The sequence below is a fragment of the Mizuhopecten yessoensis genome, unplaced genomic scaffold (assembly GCF_002113885.1).
Source record: "Mizuhopecten yessoensis strain PY_sf001 unplaced genomic scaffold, ASM211388v2 scaffold10513, whole genome shotgun sequence".
Lineage (NCBI taxonomy): Eukaryota > Metazoa > Mollusca > Bivalvia > Pectinida > Pectinidae > Mizuhopecten > Mizuhopecten yessoensis.
This window is the reverse complement of record NW_018408584.1, coordinates 133,736-154,327: the sequence shown is the minus strand read 5'-3', so window position 1 is coordinate 154,327 and position 20,592 is coordinate 133,736. Positions and strand designations below refer to the sequence as shown.

Here is a 20,592-nt window from a genome sequence, read left to right as displayed (position 1 = left end):
TAGACAGGTGTCACTAGTTTTGAACTTAAAATGTTAAAGCTATTAACTCAAAATCTTCGTAATGAATTACAGTAACTGATTAGTTGTGTTATTCCATAGCTGTGTACGGGGTCTTTGGATGATCCGGTCTTTTTTGCTTATCTGTCAAAAGTGTATCAAACTGTTCTTCCAACTTTCAAGTTAAGGGGGAAAATCTAATAAATGTATTTCAGAGAAGAGGCAGCAGTTCTGTCATCCAATATCGTGATATATATCAAGCCTTGGGATATTGTTGTGGTCAGCAATAATATAGGTCTTCAGCCCTAGTTATCAATGTCACCCTAACTACCACGAAATATTGTGCAGAATTAATCCTCTCCGGACGAATACTTCCGCGAAATAGTATTTAGGTCTACTGTATACAAATTGTAAAACTTTCCAAAACATCATCGTCATTAAAACAGAATCTGAGGTAAAAGGTATTATCTGTCACATGCAATCCTTTAATATCCATAACAGGCTCTGTAGTAGCAATTATATAACGTGTAAAAGCATTGTACTTAGACCAGGCACTCATAAATGTACTCAGAAAAGCTGGTACGTTACTGGGTAAAGGAAAGGTTACTTTAGTCACACAAAAAACATTTAGGATAACAGCTGATCTAGTAGTTAGGGAATTTGTAATATTTAGAACAAACTGTTACTATAACAACTGTAACGCAAATATTGAAAAGACTCTTTATTAATTTGATTTTCATGAATGAATTAATGAATGAATTAATATGCAAATCTGACAATATGTGTTTAATAAAAGTTATAAAATACATTAATTTGAAGAATTAGTTATTGTTAATTATTTTACATTCATTTTACATACCTTTCTTTTATGTTTACAGTTAATTTGTTACATCAGTGTATTACAGCAGGATGTTTGTGTTTTTTCACCAGATCGAAGCCAACTAGTGGTATATTTGACATAAAATAGCCGGAAGCCTGAGTTTAAATCAGCGAAGGGAAGGTGTAAAGGATGAGTAGGCCTTATATCATATAATCGATAACAAATTGGAATGAATAACACGAAAAAAAATAAAAATAACATGACGTCAACTAAATTATAAGTTGATAGTGTATGAAAGTGAGTGTGGTGTATGGACGCCTATTAGTGTATGAGAGGAATAATCAGGAACAAAATTATTTTTCAACGAATTGCAGTCCTCAGGAGGCAACACAGATGTACAAGAAATTATAATACATATGTAACCATGTTTAGTGACATATTACTAGACATATGTGTAGATCATATAATCATGTATTAACTTGTAGTTCATTTATCATTAAGAACTATGAGTCTATGACCCTATGAAATCGACATAAATATTATGATATACCTGTATTTTACATACACATTTTTTAGAATTACAACTGTAAGCGAATGAACATTGCATCCAGCAACATTGTCATTATTCGCAAATATGGCACCAGGAAAAAAAGAAAGACAACATGTTATTAGACAATCAATTTATTCAAACCATTTATAACATTTTATAGATGTACAAAGATCTGTATTTCGACGTTTTGTCTTATCAAAATATATGACTAGAATGGCTTACAGTAGTACAAGAATAAATGACTGATGTCCAGTAAACACCTATAGGTAGGCACGTGTGAATCGTATACTAAGTAACACCTAGCATTCTTACAATATAACCGCTATTTCATTAGTCCTTAGTTCATTGCACGAGTAAATTATTAGACAGGTAAAATAGATATGATACTCATTAAAGGAGCATAGAAATATTGCATAATTTAATATAAGTGACCGGATGTGACTTGAAACATGATGTAACTTTAAAACATCCTTGATAATATTTTGTATTTCAAAAGGAGAATTGATATAATTGCGAGACAGCCGCGTTATGTTCCTAATCAAACTGCTGCTCGGATTCCTGTTAGTGATACAAAATGATAACAAAGATAACGTTTATTAAATGTCATGACATTTAGCACATACAACGAGTATAGAATAACACTCATTCATAAAAACGTGTCACGGTAGTGTTAACTGTATTTGTTTGATGTTTTAGTAAATCATTATATCAACATCCCGGACAAATTAATCCATATGAATATCGATTCAATGTTTCAATTATAAATTACATATTTAAATATATAATTTATTATGTTGCCAACAGACCACTGTACAAATAGCTTATCAGTCAAGAATGACTAACGGGATTTGGTGTAACGAAACCTTCAAAACAAATATTCGGGAGTGCGTAGCACAAACAAAGGACTCACTAAGTAGTGTAGCCGTAGTAATGGCGAACATTTAGTGTAAACTAGTATAGCACAAACGTTTTAGAGGAAAGGAGCACCTGATAAAACATGTTGTTTGTAGAAACAGAAAGCCATACGAGGTAAACGTTTGTCTGCACTGTTCGACTATTTCGTCCATTTAAGACTTAAAAGAAGGAATAATCTATGTCAAAGGTGTTCCGAAAGGTATGTAGAATACAGCGTTAGGGAAAGAGGTCCATAAAATCATTTAAAACGTTACAAAATTACAGATTTAATCTATAACAGGTAAATGATAATTAACAAGAGTGCATTCCATGTAAATCGTAATAATTCCAGGTACAAAGCTACGAGCTCGTGTTACCAGTACCTGGATGTCTGCAGGGTGTTGTCTAGATAAGGCAGACGGTCTGGGTTCAACGAAGACGTGTTTCCTTTGGAAAAGGGTCAGTGCTACTCAAGTGTTAAATGTTAACATTATAAACATTATTGTACCAAATTGGTAATAATCTCCTTATTTCTCTCATTATCCGTCGAATGTGGATGACGGTTTACATCAAGTTGTATATCTGTGCATGTAAATATCTAATGATAAGTGAACTAGTATACTTCATGATACAAATGTTTTATAAATTAATCGGTAAATATTATTTATAAATAACAATAGGCGGGAAAACCCTAACTGATAGGTAAACATACATTAGAGAAGACCACGAATTGGTGAGTACAGATGTTAAACACGACACGACAGATTCTAACAAGTGTGAAAAAACACGATACGGTAGGATTAAGCTTACCAATGTTGTAACTACAACAGACATGTAAATTTAAACGTATCTGTATTATATCTGTGTTCTCTGTAAATATACACCAATCAAATATAAATACACTGGATTTCGTATCAAAATATGGACAACACTTATCCTTAAGAGGCACAATGTTCATGTATAGAAAAAGCAGTAATTTAGAAAATTAAATTCTAAATGGATGGATTTTGATATGAAATGCTCATTTTGTAAAATAGACATTATTCACGAGAAAAGGGTTTTGATATCAAACATGATGAAATCAATTATAAACACATCTATTTGCATATGAATACATATTTTATAAAGCACTTCAATTCTTTTTCTAATAAATAATACTATTTCATCAACTTTATACATTAATTCATTCTGAAAACAATATAACCAATTAAGAATATTAAAAGGAAGCAATTGTTTATGACATGTAAATTATTGTTTGCAGGGCTGACTAGAAATATCACGTGACACAAGGCACGTGTAAAACACTCGTCTCGTAGACTGGCAACCAACAGCAGACTTGGTGATTCACGTTACCCTATCAATATTTAAATACACACGCGCTCATTACTGAAGGGTCGAGCAAGGTGACCACCACGTGGGAATGTGTGAGCCAAGTCGCTGTCTAATCAACTATTCGTGTGTCTTTGAACCTGGGCAATGCTAGCTCACCATAGGAGCTCAATCAAGACATGTACGACAGATACAGCAATGTTCGTGTCCAAATTCTTCATCAACGAATACTGATGACTAGCCTTCCATTTTTTGTTATAAACAAATATATCGTCAGTAGAAAAGAACTGACATTACTTTCAACTGATTTGTTTCTAGTAAGATGGACGTCAGCCACACAGATATAGAAATAGACGTCCGGGTAACTAACTGTCCGGAGTAGGGCACTATGGTGTCATATCAACATGTCGAATGTTATTATCGGTAACGTCATATTTACCAGTTGCTTGCAACAATAATGACGTCATACCCACCAGTTTCATACGTATGATGCACAGTGACGTCACATTACCCTGTCACGTCGAACAAGTTTGCCGTTGAATTCATCATAGCGAGGTCATTTTCTACATGTGTGTCCGCCTGAAACTCGACCAGATCCTCCAACAAAGTATATGAGCTACAATCCGGAACACTTGGCACGGGTCCGGACATTGCATTAGAATTACCGTACATCGCCGGTCCCAACCCATTGCATTGATAATCCACAGAACTGTCACAACGAAGAAAATTAGAAGATGTCATAGCTTCCATCTGGAGGGAGGAGTTCGCTGTCTGTGCCTGTAGGGGACTGTTGTTTCTTGGTGTCATATATGAAAGAGGCTGGGCGGAAGCATGGATTGGCGACATATTGTTTTGACATGACGTGATGGGTTGACGGGATATGGGGACAGAGTGGACTGGCATTTGGGTACTATTGATGGGCTGACTGTAACTGTTTGTTATTTGCTGCATTTGGTATGGACTAGAATAAGGCACTGTGGCGTTTCCTGTCGAGCAGAGGTCGTACGAGTTGTTGAAGTAGAACTGGTAGGGTTTAGAGAAGGAGGACTCTGGCAATAATGTGCGGGGGTTGAGGTGAAGGCCCCCGGCCACCAGGTTCATTGTGTTCTGCGATAAGCCTTTAGACAGGGCTTTAGCAAATGACACACTGTCGGGTTTCATCCCCGATTTCAAAATTTCAGCTAAGGCAAAAATATAATTACGTGCAAGACGTAAGGTTTCAATCTTGGAAAGTTTCTGAGTTTTGGAATAACAAGGCACATGCTCACGTAGTTCGTCCAATGCGTCGTTAAGACCGTGCATACGATTTCTCTCGCGTGTATTCGCTTTGACACGGCGAACTCGAAGTTTCACAACGCGAGCTTTTGTCATCTGTTTCTTTTTCGGTCCGCGCTTTTTTGGTACTTTGGGTTCTTGTTCTCCTTTGTTTTCACTCTGTTTGTCCTTGTTTGACGACATACTATCATCTGAGCCCTTTTGTTCCGAATCACATTCGTCGCTTAACTCATCAAATTCAGATATATCCTCCTCGTCAATTTCACTTCCTGTTCCGTCCAACATCATTACGTCAGTTCCGGCACTACTAGCGGTGGCGAAATCGTCTAGGCTGAAATCACTCTGCTCCTCGTCTGTAAGTCTGATCGGCATTTTCACAAATGATTGTCTGTTAAAAGAAATAAATAAATTAGCCACAGGACAATAAGAAGTGAAAACCTAGGTAAAGGGCTTCATATAAGTTGTTAAAACTTGTGCCCAACTCCCCATTGTATATAAATTACAATAAAATATGTTTAAAACAAAACTTCTTTGTCATTCAGTTGTCCGATTTAATAGGGTTGGCAGAGTTCTATACAGTAATCCTATTGCACCATTTTTTGCTTCATATTAATCGAAGGCCTTTAACAACAATATTTCACAATACATTAAATATATTATTAATATAATAGAACGATGCTAACTGATAAGTAACATATGATATTTGAAATATGAACACCTACACAAAAGAAGTTAGAGAGACTGGATCTGTGACGGTATATGCAACAGAATATTAAACTAATAGTCGAATACACTCGGAAAAATACAACAATATAACAACTAATTCAACAGAATGGGAATTAATCTTACTAAGAGTTATATAGTACATTTGTATATTCAATATCAAAGTTTTGCTTTCTACACAAACAATGTACGTATCAAACGTGTCGCAACGTTTCAGATCGGCCCACTGGTTCCTTTGTCAAGCTGTGACTCAGTCTTATTGAAGACATTTGTATATCTTTATTCGGACTTATCAAATGTATCTTTTGTAAAACTGAATATGTCTTTAAATTCATCAATAAGCATAATATGAAAATATAATTTTGAATACTTGTCATAAACTATACCAACGTGTAACCAATGTAGTGGTGTTTTTAATCTTTTGGTGATAATGTAAAATTGTTTCCTCCTCAACATACCGTTATTGCCTCAATTAAGCGAGTTATTTGTTGTACGGTACTTAACCGTTATTTACAGTGTTTCTCCCTTTGTGTACACATCCTTTATCACCCACTAATCAATAATCACTATCCTTTTCTGATTTACAACACGATAGTGTAAACAACTGTCAGCTTAACTCCAGTCTAGAGCTGCTAAATATGTACAAGCACAACAGTCAATCAGGGGGGAAACCCCGGGTGTACATAACAAGATCTCAGTAAAACACTAAGGTATCCTCGCTTAGTTCGTGGACGTTATATTAGTACGGTATATCTGTGTCCGAGACAGATTTTACCGGTATTCCATACTGACGGCACCTCCCATAGAAAACCATTTACCCCGATAACGCTGTCAAGTGGGCTGCAAGTTAGCGTTATAATTCTATGGTATCTATACAATCTGGCTGTTCAATGACGCATTACACAAATGGCCAACAATTGGTATGATATATGAAAGGTTTTAGCGACGTAAAACATCCTCATCACATTCTATCGATTTTCACCAGCCTAATGGTATTACGACAGTTTCCGATTCGGAAATATTGAGTCTCCTTTACACAAACTGATAAAAAAACGTCAATAAAAAGTATGGCGTGTTGACGGCACGATAAGTCGAGAGCAGTTCTGATTGCTGTTACTTAATTTGTATTAATCATACGGCTATACGTCAAACCTCAAACTAAAATAGACAAACACGAAGACAAAATATACATGTACCACAGCGTCAACACAAAATGCCCAAATATACCACAGTGTCAACACACAAGTATAAAATATACCATTGTGTCAACACACAAGTATAAATATACCATTGTGTCAACACGAAAGTTAAAATTTACCATTGTGCCAACACGAAAGTTAAAATTTACCACTGTCAACACGAAAGTTAAAATTTACCACTGTCAACACACATGGACAAACTACACAACAGCGTCACAAGAACAAATTCGTAACTCAAATCCGACACGAAAGTCAACAACATGAGAATAAGGGTGCACCGAAGCAAAAGGAAATGAACTTCAACAGAACAACAAAAGTCGACAAAAAATTGTTCTGAACATATAATTTTATTTTTTTAATCAGAAAATACTAGTCCTTATATAAGGCTTTGGGGGTAGTTCAGCATCTTTGAGTTGTATATAATGCCATGAGCAGGAGTAAGGTATATTACCACTAAGGAAAACAAGTTAATTATATCTAAAGGAAAGTCGCCACGTTGTTATTGAATCTGGTTATGATATGACCACATTATTTTTAATTATGAGACGAAAGTAGTTCTCTGAATGTCCATCACTAACGGAGATGTATTTATACAGAGTTAAATGAGAAAAGATGTTTGACCGATCCTTTCATTTCAATTACGTAAGGATTTCTTGAATAACAATACTCCTTTATGTACTGTCATCTCATTCATTCTATCTAGAATATCACAACATTTGTGAATCCTTTTCCTAATTAGTAAGTCACCAGTCTGTCCTTCTAGGGTTTACATGCCATAGTTGATACTCCGATACATGCTCTAAGTATATGTTCATTGAGGGATATACGCGTTCTTTCGACCAATAAAAACTATTGATATTTGTTTTTAGCTGCAAAACTTAAAACTGTAACAAAGAAAATTTACAAAAATCTTTTTTCACGACATGACTCCCACTGTGCTGTTTTCTTGTTTACCATGATTAAATATGTTAGTTATGTTATATATCAATGATGACCTACATATTTCCCGGATTTGACGGGAGATATGATGACCAATGTTCAATACGATTTGAGAAATTAACGCTGTACCTTCCGAAGGATTTTGTTTCAGTTTTTCCTTATCACATTCCTTTTGCGTTGCCGTCCTGTCGGATCTTAATCTTACTTTTTGGGCCGACTTTGAGTTCTGCTTCTGACGTAGTGTTTTATTTTAATGTAGTGTATGTACCAGCAATTACTAGTTATTAATGATATTTATCACTTATATTCTATGTAATCATGCATTATGAATTATAAATGATCACATTTAACCTTGTTCTGTATAACTGTGTCAATATGAACAGTTAATGTTAGATATTATTAAATCAGATTTTCTAACTATCATAAATTATCGCATTCAACTTTTTTTTTAACATTGCGTCAATTATAAACAATATTATGTAATAAATATTAATTCTAGACTTAGTACTATCATCAAAATATAAAAGGCATCACTTTTGATGCTCAACTACATGTACGACCGGGTATTGTTATTGATTTAGAAGCCTTACATATTCTGAGCGTTTTCTTATTTGACATTGACGTCATTAACATGAATTACAATAGAAGCTGTTCAAGTTTAAATGTTCGCAATATGTTCTCTTCGTCAGAGTTTTCGTTTCATTTAATTTCATTAATGTAAATATGAATTTATTGTTTTTATCAACTAATTTGTCAATAGCATTGTAAAACAACCGTAGAATATCTTTTTTCAAAGGACAGAATGAATGTGTTTGCAATTTTGATTGGAACCGACACAAGACAATAACGATACCTGCTGTATTTGTCAACTATACAACGGACTTGTAGATTACGTGACAATACAGAGGCCCCTTCTTTGGTGTATCTTTGTGGTGTTTTAATTTGAACAACGTATTCATCATGATCATCTATAAAGTTTACTTTCGATATTTTGCCGTCCCTAATTCATAGATTTATATACTGTAATAAGTCACACGACTTTAGGAAGCTTCATATACTAACACTACCCGGAACACACTGTGGAGGTGAGACATGCTAATTATGAAACTAAAATGTCTTTCCCCTTAAAATTTTACCATTTGTCATCGATCAAATGACCGTTACATTAGCTGCGTGTGACTCCCGGTAATGTCGGGGGGTCTATACGTTAGAACACTATGATGTTATATTATTAGTTACAAGTGCGCTCTGATCAGTCGCACAGCATGCAGTCCGGATAGAATTATTATATTTTATAAAAAAAAACTGACTAGCAACACAGTTATTGACCGGAAAACCATTAATTACATTGTTCCGTTAGAGATTATGTTTTATATAAAAATACACCGGCTATACACGTCAGACATTAATCACATTTGCTTTTTCCTCAGAATGATTTCCCCCAGTCATCATATCTCGATTGTCCCGCTCCCGACAGCGTTAAGACGGCAGTACCCAATGAAATCAAACATCCATTTATTACAGGGCCATAAGGTGTAAGATAGCGCGTTACATTTACAGCGCCCTCCTTTGTAGCCGTGTTCTGCCATCTGGCGCTTTTTCTGAACAAATGTGCTGTCGGAGCATGCGCACTCAGTGCTGGAATCAACGTTTTCCTAACGTGTTATTTTCCGTTTCGCTCCAGTGGCCACGGAGAACGCTCTGGACTCGATTTCACCCTCCGCCGTATCAGGTTTATTAGCCATCACTGTCACAGAAAACATAAGCTTACACGCGTAGACTTTGTTAGTAAAATCCGTCACAGAACAGTGTGAACCATGTTACCACGGTATCCGTCATAAACGCAAAAAGCAGTGCCTACATTTGTTCACGCAGATTAATAATATTACGGTTCTGTAACAGAGAAGAACAATTTGAACTGGGTACTCTTAATGTAAATTAAAGTATAAGCTTATCGCTTATAAGCTGTGTAAGTCCAGATATTAATATTGAACATAACGGTTGGGTTGTGTCGCTGTACTAGTTATAACGGCAGTATTACGTCCCTGTGATAGTTTATAAATAACCATCGTCTTAAGTCCGTGTAAGACCTGATGTACGATTGTTCATTTAATAGATGTGGGTCAAGTTTAACATGAGACACTTGAATGTAACATGACTATATATGACGTCACAGACTTACAGCTTATGACGTCACAGATCACTTGAATGCAACTCAATCTGGTGTTTTAGATTTCCTATTGAATGGGAGTGAAAACAATCTGGCCAGTTTTATTAATTTCATGATACGTATGAAAAGAAAACTGATTGAGTATTATCCCAATTTTACATCGATAGGAGGTTTATGTTATGATACAATTTAAGTAACAGAATAAATGTTGATTTCGGAAGAGCCCACTTCATTTTGGAAATACTTTCCATTGGTACCCTTTAGAGGGCCTTTCCCGTCCGTGTCTATCCTACAGTGTGTGGTTTTGTTCGGATACAGGAATATCCGGGATCTCGGATACAGGGATATCCGTGTAAATGTGTCGGAGATTTGTTTCCTGTGTTTGGATACAAAGCTGTTTTACATCTTCCGTTAATCACCAGCTAATAGAAACTAACACCGCAAAAATTCACTCCGCTTCCCCAACCAGCCCCGGACCTAAATTAGATTACATATTAGCTCCAATTTATACCCTGGGCACGCGACAGGCACGCGACAACCTTTCCTGTGGTGTCACGTGCCATTTGACAAGGGGGATGTTTCCGCAACACATTTCACGCTTCGGCGCAGTCTGATCGACATGTTTAACTTTAAGACCAGTAACGAACGGCACAGTGTAAAACAGCGACGTCGGTCTGGCAGTTAAGGGCGGACATAAGTTGTGAAACGTCCACTCCATTTTTATATTTCAATACTAATTCTGGTTAGTTTGTAGGGTTTACACATTAAAATTCGACCCCTTTCTCTTGCTCTCCCTTGTATTTTCCCTCTCTTCCTGACTCTAACTTTCTTATTTCAATTTTGTCTGATATCCTTACATTATCAGATAAACATATACTGTACATGTATATGTAGTAAGCTCACAATGTGTTATACACTTATTTCCCCGGCTATAATGCTGTAACAGTATGTCACGTAAATAGTTAAGGACAGAACTTAAAATGTTATTTCATTTTGCGCCCAACGTTTACATAGTTTATGGCAATAAAACATGATTTATTTATTTTTTAAAAAGCGAATATCAACTCGGTGTTTTTGTATTCCGAATTGTAAATTAAAGCTGTGACTTTCCACAATTAATTTTTAATAGTAGTATTTTATCTCCTATGTTGATAATCCATGTTTTACCGGAGGCCTAATAACGGTACTCGCTTTTAAAAGCAACCGACACCACGGAATTCAGTGTTTCACTAGGACAGTTGTATACGTTTATAGAAATTGGTTTTATTACATTTCCAAGCAAATGACATTTTTTGTGTTATCTTAAACGATTGGTCACGTGCTTTAATCACGCGCGTTATATAGCTCTGACAATCATTATCTTTGCTGGATGATAGGTTGGACTGTAATATCAACTTCACACATAAATAATTAACCAATTTAACAAATTAGAGAATTGATATAATTACTTATCAGACTGAATGGACATTAGGTGATGTATTTATAAATGTGTACAGGGTGTGTTCTATAGATATTTTGATAACTGTAAGTAATTAATTGTCGTTTAATTAATATATTGAAAAGTCAGTATTTCAAAGAAATGTCTCTTTTTTTATATTATAAATATTCGTATTTAATTTGAACATTGTCTCACAGAGAAAATAAATTTTCCGGAGACCTAAATATTCTGGAATATATATACATGTAGGTCTCGATATTTCCAAATATACTTTTATTTATTTCTCCTACCCAAGTTCTCGACACTCTGGACAGCGCATATTCAACTCGGCAATGTGTATTCGGCAACCAATGACAGTATAAATGCCAACTTCCCGTGATCATTTATCCACGACAACTAGAGATAGAAGTCATTCTAATATTTCCCCGAAAAAATATATCCTCGACACCACGTGTAACAGTTTACTCCTTCTTTCCCGAGGCTATTTATTCTCGACTACTTAGGAAAATGCATCCCCGGGCAGTTATTCTCGATTCCATGGGGGTATGTATTCCCTACAATACTTATTCAGCCCCGATTCCCCGGGACCGTTATCCCCGTTTCCCGGGGAGTATGTATTCCCGACAACCTGGGACAGTTTATTCCTGATATCCAGGGACTGTGTATCCCCGACACCCCGGGGCTATTTATTCCCACGGTGACGTTGTATGATCGCTCGTGCTGCCGACAATCACCTAATCACGCTCACTCATCAGCTCGCGCAACACATAAAACAACTAGCTGCATATAGCATTTAATTTCAGACGGGTGTATTCTTAAATGCTAATTAGAAAACTCTGATAGTCTAAATTTGCCTACGGCCTCGGTGGAACAATAAAACAAATGGCAAGACAATCTTATATCAATTGATATGATTAAATTAGTTTGTTCTCCTTCCCCCCAAACAGGCTTCAGTCGATGACAATCTAATTCTACTCGTGCCGGCTTCGGTGCCCGTCTTCGTTTTCTAAATTAAACGTGACTCCCACCGCGCGTGAAATTACGTCACATGATTTGCTGTAAACGAAGCTCCAGACTTGTGCGCCATCTGTTCCCTTTTTCCTCACGTGGAACATAACGGGACTACCGGAGCTACATGGTGTCTCGTGCTTGTCTACAAGTCAAACAAAACCCTCGTCGGCGCATTATTAGACACCGATACAGATCAATATACGTATAATAATCAATCTATATCTACCTTTAGACTTTAATGAGGTTACTTGTCTCACCCCTGAACACCATAAAGGCTCGAGGCCCACACAACTGGCAAGGCTCCGTAGTCTATATCACAATCAGGTATATGGTAATTAATTCGTCAAGCGTCTCTACGATAGTGTTGCTACATTGATATTCTGTTTTAAGGTCTGTGTCGAAAGTCTAGAGGACGAATCAGCATTATCGCCTCCCCAATCAGCTATATATTTTGATTAAACTTATAAAATATTAACAAAATTTCCCAGAATTGTAATTTGCCTTGCTTGTGTCCATGCAATTGTGTATAAAACTGGTATTTTTGAGATACAGAAGTGATGTCCATTGTCAGGGAGACTATACAGCCCACAATTATAGCCCCCACATAAAAGTTTAATCATAGGTACCAGTCCGTAACGCCCGGCCCTGACTCCCTCGGGACTGCGGGTCGATGTCTGGCCCTGTTCTCGTGGGGCCATGTACTTTAATGGACGTCACACACGGGTCATACAACACTCTATACTCCTGTCATCTTCTTAATTTCTTAGGGAAATCAATAATGGATAAATAATTTACAGATAGATCTGTAAGGTGCATGGAAGACAGATTTGGTGAATGTAATGTTGACAGCCCTTTCTGTACCACCCGACCACAGAAATCTCCACCCTAACAGTTCTAATCACAAGAACGTGTAGACCTGCCACTCGTTTCCACCACTTGCAGATATTGTTATTATTTCTTCTGGTTTTGCAAGAGTGTATAAACAAAAAAATATCAACAGGTTTTTAAAATTGATTGTTAAGAAAATAAATACAAAATCGAATATCTATACTAATTATTAGAATATAACTTCATTATGATGATACTTATTTAGTTTTCATTTCTGCAATACGAATTGATTTCAATAAATAAGAAACAAATTTAGATATGAAAAAAAGAAGATTGATTATGTGACGTCACAAAATATATTAATGAGCGACTATAATGACAGCTAGCACATGGACTGCACGTGCCTATTGAGACTAGCCGCCCCTGGACACATGCTTCGTGCGCGGAGCCCGCTAACACACGAGTCCGAGAAGCATGTCCAACGGACGGGAGCAGGGTTAACAATGAGTGTCCGGTGGCCTTACCGATTCTCGTCTGGTAGCGTAGGCCTAGCTCTCCTACAAACGGTCCATATAACCAACTGTAGACATAACATAGGGACCTTATTGTAAAATTGAATTCCTGAAATGATGGTTTCTCATTTTACAAATTCGGGAATCAGAAGTGAGAACCAATGACTGCATATTTCATGTACTCAGACGATGGACACTTTCGAGCACAGTTTAGAGCACTAAAAGTCTCGTAGCTAGGTTCTTATTTCTACAGACCATCTTAAGTCCCATCTAATTACCAAACTCTTTACCTTACAGCGGTGAATCCAGAATCGGGCGAACTGTCATATTTGTCAAATGAGGAGGGGGCTAGTTTCTAAGGAATCGTTAACCTCTCGCTTTTTACTTCAAACACGTGCTCTATCAAACGAATTAATTGTCACTTTTTGTCTTAATTGAATTTTTCCATTTGCCCTCAGATCATGGGCGAATCACATTAATATTTGTCATGGGTCTTTTTCAAAAGTATGATAATCGTCATTGTCGGCCAAAAAACAAATGAGACGGCACTTCAAACGTGGCCGGACACTTCCATGTCATTACCATCGAGAGCAAAAGGGACCACGGGACATCTTATGACTGCCTCGCACTTGATCGTCAGACCGAACTCCGGAAACTTGATTTTACGCCTCTGATTTCAAAATTAGTCTTGACCACAGGGAGAGTATAAAAGCCGGCCCGGACACGGGTTCGCTTGACCGGACACATGACTGGTGATCACACCTGCCGGTAATATCGCCACTTGATCAAGTGGCCATTGTGGAGCTGAATGACCATTGACTGGACACCACTGAGACAGTGACAGAAAGAATCCCTTTTATTGTCTGTTTGTTCTGGAAACTCTATAATTTGGCTATGTTTATTCCGGATTTTTATTGAAACTTGACAGTCTAATGTCCACGTAGATCATAATAATACACCGGCTCGGCACCCGCAATTAACACTAGCCCTCACCCTAACGCGTGCCCAGCCAGCGTGGATTTTACCGGGATCGCTAAGATGAAACTTCTTCTCAGGCATACGAGATTACAATGCTTCGGTGTTAGGTATTATTATACATTGACCAAACAGGAACACAAAGCATCAGATACCATAGCTTATGATTAAGAAACTGTTGTATTATGTATATGTTACTAATTAACAGATAGTTGGTTTGCTATTTAATTTGATGATATTTATTTGTATGCACCCACCGAACGTACAATTTGCACATATGGTCAATTTATATTTATATGTATGCTTGCTTATTTTGACGACATTGCCATCGTGACGTCATAAAGTTTCTGTTTATATAAATATTATTACATAATTACATGTACATACAACTGGACCGGGTGAAAATAATTCTAAACTTAAATCAGATAACAATTCAATGTTTTGTGTAGTCAATTAAAATCAGCAAATGTTGAATTTGCAAGTTTTCCGTTTTGTCAATATTGGCAATATGAAGGTTAACTGAAAAAGGCTTGAATGGTTACTGTTTTAACGATTCAAGATATTTTTTTTCAAACAAGCTATAATATCGTGTTCAATTAACATACTGTAACTGCCTTTACCCAATAAGGGCTAGTATCGCATGCACGCTCAATTGTACCGTTAACATTATGACGTCATAATGATTATGACGTAAATAAACGGGTCGTGATATTGCCATTCAACTGTATATACTTACCATCGTATGGCATTGCCACTATATAACCCTACCAAATTCAGTTGGAATTCATATAGGCTATGAATGCCATAGACCGATTGTTGACTTCATCATTATTATGACGTCATAATTGTTACGTTCGATACCACTGACCCTCCCTGGGTGACGGCTGTTCTATTCATTAAACAAGCATACACGATACATATATTATTTGAACTAAATGCTAAATAATAATAAGTGTAATTGAATTTTCTATGGGATGAACAGATTCTTAAAATGGTAAATATAAGTATTGAACCGCTTTCAGTTGGCATTCATAGGCAGTGGTATCAGCAAATTACAACTAAAATAATATGACCGTTAATCATGTTATGCCGGTGTAAACCAGAATAAATATCAATATATTAATTGCATGAAAAATCTCGAAACTATATAGTATGATTTTTTTCCAAACGCTTTATTGCACGAATATGTCCCGGAGTTGTCTCAATACTTCATAACACGAATTCATCAATAAGCTTCATGACATATATGTTTCCAAAGACTACATTCATGATGCTGTCCTAGAACCAAACAGTGTTCATTAGCCTCGAGGTAAAATATCAGATAACATACAATAATCCATAGTTTGGTCGTTAACGTCAGCAAATGGTGTTCCAATATTTCGAATGTAAAAATACAAGTGTGTATGTAAGGTGCGCTAGAGGTTTTGCGCATGCGCTTTCTTGTTTCAGATGTTTATGAAGGAACAATTAGTAGGGTACATCAGTTGATTTCCTATATCACTGATCTAACAGATCATTACCAACATTTTTCCCTACACAATATCGCAAACTAAAACACATTATGAAACTGTTCGCGACTGTATGGTGGCCGCGGTATAATGATGTTATATGTATAATTGATGACTAAGTTAATTAATTGAATGGTCCAGACTGTCCAGTATCGATAGTGACGTAACTTCCTCCCATTACGTCACGTTAACACAGAGGATATAGCAATGGTTTCCCGTCGAATACATCTATATTCCACGAGTGTTGCATAATACTTTAATATTTTTATGAGTGCGCCAACACTCTTGAAAATATAGTAATATTCTGTCGAACTCGTGAAAGATAGTGCTATTCAACGGTAAATCATTAACTGTTCTGTTGGTTACACTGAGATTGTTAATATACAGTGAATGACCATCGGTAACGAATATCGGAATCGCTTATGGTTGGGGGTCTTGCTTTGAGACGTCAGAATGTTATGGCGTCACAATCAAGGACAATATCTTACATGCATTTTTCGAGATCTCTGATTGTTTATTATACTCACGTGTGTTGTATTTTGTATTTTCATCGGTTTACATCCAAGAATTTGGGTGGGTTTTTTCACAAGTGAGAATGAGGCAATGATTTTCACTTTAACAGTCAGTGTCAAATACTTCAAATGGCACATCAAGGAAAGTCTGAAATAATTGAAAATGTTTATACCGTGATAAAAAATGTATGTATTACGGTGTGTATGTATACAGACTGCATATTACAAACTGTAAATACCACAATACATATTTTGCATTGTAAAAACACTGTAAGAGCTTTATGATTAAAATCAATAAGAAATGCATTTAATTGGGTTTGGTTCTAACCCTCCCTTTTATTATAACTGGGTATTGACTTACCACACATTAACTTTACCATAAGTATATACGTACATATGTAAATGATTCGTTAAGATTGCGTCAGCTACTCTGTATTGTAGGGGTGTCAAAATACACCTGGAGGAGATCACGATATATTGCAATACACAATATATGTCTTGCTATACGTATTGTGATACAAGTCATGGGAAATATGTTCAATTTCATAAGAAATTGATGCCAGTATGATATCAAACCAAATCATATATAATATGGATCACAAAGATTAAAAATTATTGCTTAACAATCCATCAGTTATGAAATTTAAACAGATTCCCAACACTAGTATAGCATATCTATGAATGGTTATTGGCATAACTCTTAAGAGTATGTAGTGTTTTATGAAGTTAAAACCTCCTAGCATAATGCATAAAAACAAGCTTTGGAATAATATTGCAATGCAAAAATATTTCATTTATGTATTGCAATGCGATACGATTTACTGGTGTATTGCGATATACCAGTTTCCCAATATATTGTGATATCATTCACATGTTTCATTTGCCACAATAGCCCAGGCAACTCTGTCAATTTCATGGGCGGATTGGTCGAGTGGTTAACACTTCGGCCTTCCACGCAGACGGCCGGGGTTCGGTCCTCGTAGTCGTCGTACGCATAGAATATCAGAGAAAGTGTTTTTATCCTGCCCACACAACTCTAACAACCCATGTGGAGTATAAAATGATCTTGGGTGGATGTTGCGGTATCTGTGCTGTAGCATTCAAGTGAGGTGGCACTTTAAAATATGCCGTTGGAAGCACGGTCCCACTACAAACAGAACACAATACATCTCCAGCGCACACGCAGACATACACACATAGGGAGATATTAGCCAGGTGGCATAGGACTAGTAGTTAGCGCCTGATAAGGCAGCTCCTGCGAATTCCTTAAAATTGAATTAACTAATGTATATGCTAATTGTATTAGTTTTATATCTATTATTATTAATTTCACAGGTTACCACAATAGTCACGGTGAGTCCACATGTCACATATAGTCATTAAGTACAATAATATTTTAAGACTCTATTTTTTTAATATTCTTTTTCACAAAAAAATGTGAGTTTATTTACGAATAAAATTATTAAAATGTTGAAATCAAAATTTTCAAATTATTAAAATTGAATTATTACTTTATATACAATTATTTCGTGACAGCCAAACTGATATTTAGAACGCACATATAAATAAAAACAAACTTCTCACATAAGTTTAAAAAACCTAATTTGTCAAACGTGTTTTATATAGTATCCATTCATTCGACTTTAAGTTGTCATGCACTAGATCAAAATAACTAATCATTCCTAAAAACCTCGATTTAAAAATCAACTTGCACTAAAATTAGTCGCATTTTCGATTCGTGTGTTTGATAAAATGCGCTTATTGTTAATCTTGATAAGAGTTCTTGTTAAAGTACATACATATGTATACAGAAATATAACGTTCTTTTCACATTCGTCAAAATATTTTGTATTAAATTGACAACCATTGAATATTATATATAGAATTATAGAAATGGGTATGCTATATAATCAACGGTAGGATAGTATTACGTATAACGTGTATGATTAGTCAACGTTAATGTCACTAATTTAAAATAACGTCCCTTCTTTTAAGCCTGTATGTAAATGAAACATTTTTTCTGATTAGTTAACCATTATTATTACAGTGAAAAATATTGTCATGATAAAACATATAGAAATGTTAAAAGAAACAAACGTTTTTAAAGATAAACTGAAATACGGTAAATATAAATAAAAATACAGTAATTAGAAACGAAGAAGTATACATTACCTTTGTTTTACTTGGGCCGAGCGGTACTTCCTTCTGTAGCGATGCCCGCCTCAGACTCCTCTTAAGCTTGAGTCACGGAGCCTGTTTTTCCATCCAAAATAATTTGTCCCCGGAGAATTTGACGTTCGGAAGATTTTTACACTCTCTTTGACTCACACGCAGAAGAGTTCCAACTTCCGTTTGATCCCATATGTCACTTCTAGCACGTTTATATCACTCCGTGGACGGGACTAATTATTATGCAAATATACATATCACTTTGTGAATGGGATTCTGGGGCCAGAGTAGGGCTACCACATCTGTCGTGGTACTGCCTTGGTGACGTATCCGCCCCGCGCCGCCCCAGAGCCCCTGATTGGAGGGACTGGATAGTGTGCAGAATGGTCATGATTTGCTAAATAATCATTAATTATACTATAGTCTTGGGTCGCGGCGGACCGTTTCAAGCTTTTGTTTGACGAGTAACCCCCAGGATGAAAAGGGATCGAAAATCTCTCAGCCTAGAAGGTGTACCGTTATACGGCCACATGGCCAACCACGACATATTTGTTTAACGGTCACCGATGTTTACGCATAATTAAAACTAGGCTGGCCATTTGTTGGTTATAAAGATCTTACAAAGAAATTATGCGATAAATATGAAGCCAAGCTAAGCTGCAATATTTTAAGTTTTAAAACGTCATAAACTCAGAATCCAATGTACAACAGACGGTACATTAATGGTATAAGATGGAATTACAACGAAGCAGTAGACACGACACTCAATTAAAATGATTATGGTAGTAGTGACTAGTCTTAATTTGGTCGTAATGCGTTCGTATCAAATCTATACGTGTTCGCGTCGACTTTTGGATTTTTTTCATTATTATTTATTTGTCTATTTATTTATTTTTTTTTATTTCATTTTCAATCTTTTTTCCACAGTAATGTTTACAATAGAAGTAGTTTTCTCGCAGCGTTATCAATACTTTTATATTTTATCGTTTTAGGTGTCATTTTCAATAGTACGGAGTAACATCCCAGATATATAGTTTATTAAATGTTATCATCTTCAATAAAATAGTTGAAGGAAGCTATGTAAATTAATGTTACTGGGCAGTTGTATGTACTTGTCCCTAATACATGTAGTACCTAAAAACCACTAAGATTCCAAGATCGTGTTTCCGACTAAATCGATTGCAATGTGTACATACTATTTCGTTAAAATAGACAATAAAGTATGTTTAAATCAAAACATCACACTCGTTTGATTTAAATAATAGACTATAAACACAAGCTTTATAAACGGTGCGATCTACAGAGTTCGCTTTAACGTGTTTTCTAATCTACTAGAGTTTTACTTAAATGTTTATCGATTCGTTAGCTATTGAAACATTTTTAAAACCAGTTTAGATATAAGAAAGCTTTTCTTTTGTTATAGACTTAATTTCTTTCTGAATATAAACATTTTAATTTACATAATTTTTTTCAGAAACAGAATCCGGAAAAAAAGCAAATAGAACTTAGAACATAAATCCGTTTTCTTTACTTTTCACTGATAGGTACTCGTTTTAATGTAATTTAAAAGTGTGTTAATTAAGGATTCTGTCAGTGATTCGATATTAGATATTCTTATCCATACAAAAAAAACACACCAATCTTTCCAAAAGGGGATTCCATATTTTGTCCGTACTTACCACCCGTTAGCTAACATATTGATGGTCATCGCAGATTTTTAGCACAAACTACAATTTGTATGAT

At 35.9% G+C, this 20,592-nt stretch overlaps 1 protein-coding gene across 1 annotated transcript; it reads right to left on the bottom strand.

The window, feature by feature from the left end:
• Positions 1-3,397: 3,397 nt before the first annotated feature.
• Positions 3,398-18,934, bottom strand: LOC110460883 (neurogenic differentiation factor 1-like). The gene is made up of 3 exons (XM_021514082.1): positions 18,853-18,934; positions 16,696-16,828; positions 3,398-5,253 (listed from the first exon to the last, which is right to left on the bottom strand). The coding sequence occupies exon 3, from the start codon at positions 5,235-5,237 to the stop codon at positions 4,098-4,100; it is 1,140 nt and encodes a 379-aa protein (XP_021369757.1). The 5' UTR covers positions 5,238-5,253; positions 16,696-16,828; positions 18,853-18,934; the 3' UTR covers positions 3,398-4,097.
• Positions 18,935-20,592: the final 1,658 nt, after the last annotated feature.

What these genes read in the sequence shown, in the direction of transcription:
- LOC110460883 (XM_021514082.1), bottom strand. Translation starts at nt 5,237, where the DNA reads ATGCCGATCAGACTTACAGACGAGGAGCAGAGTGATTTCAGCCTAGAC.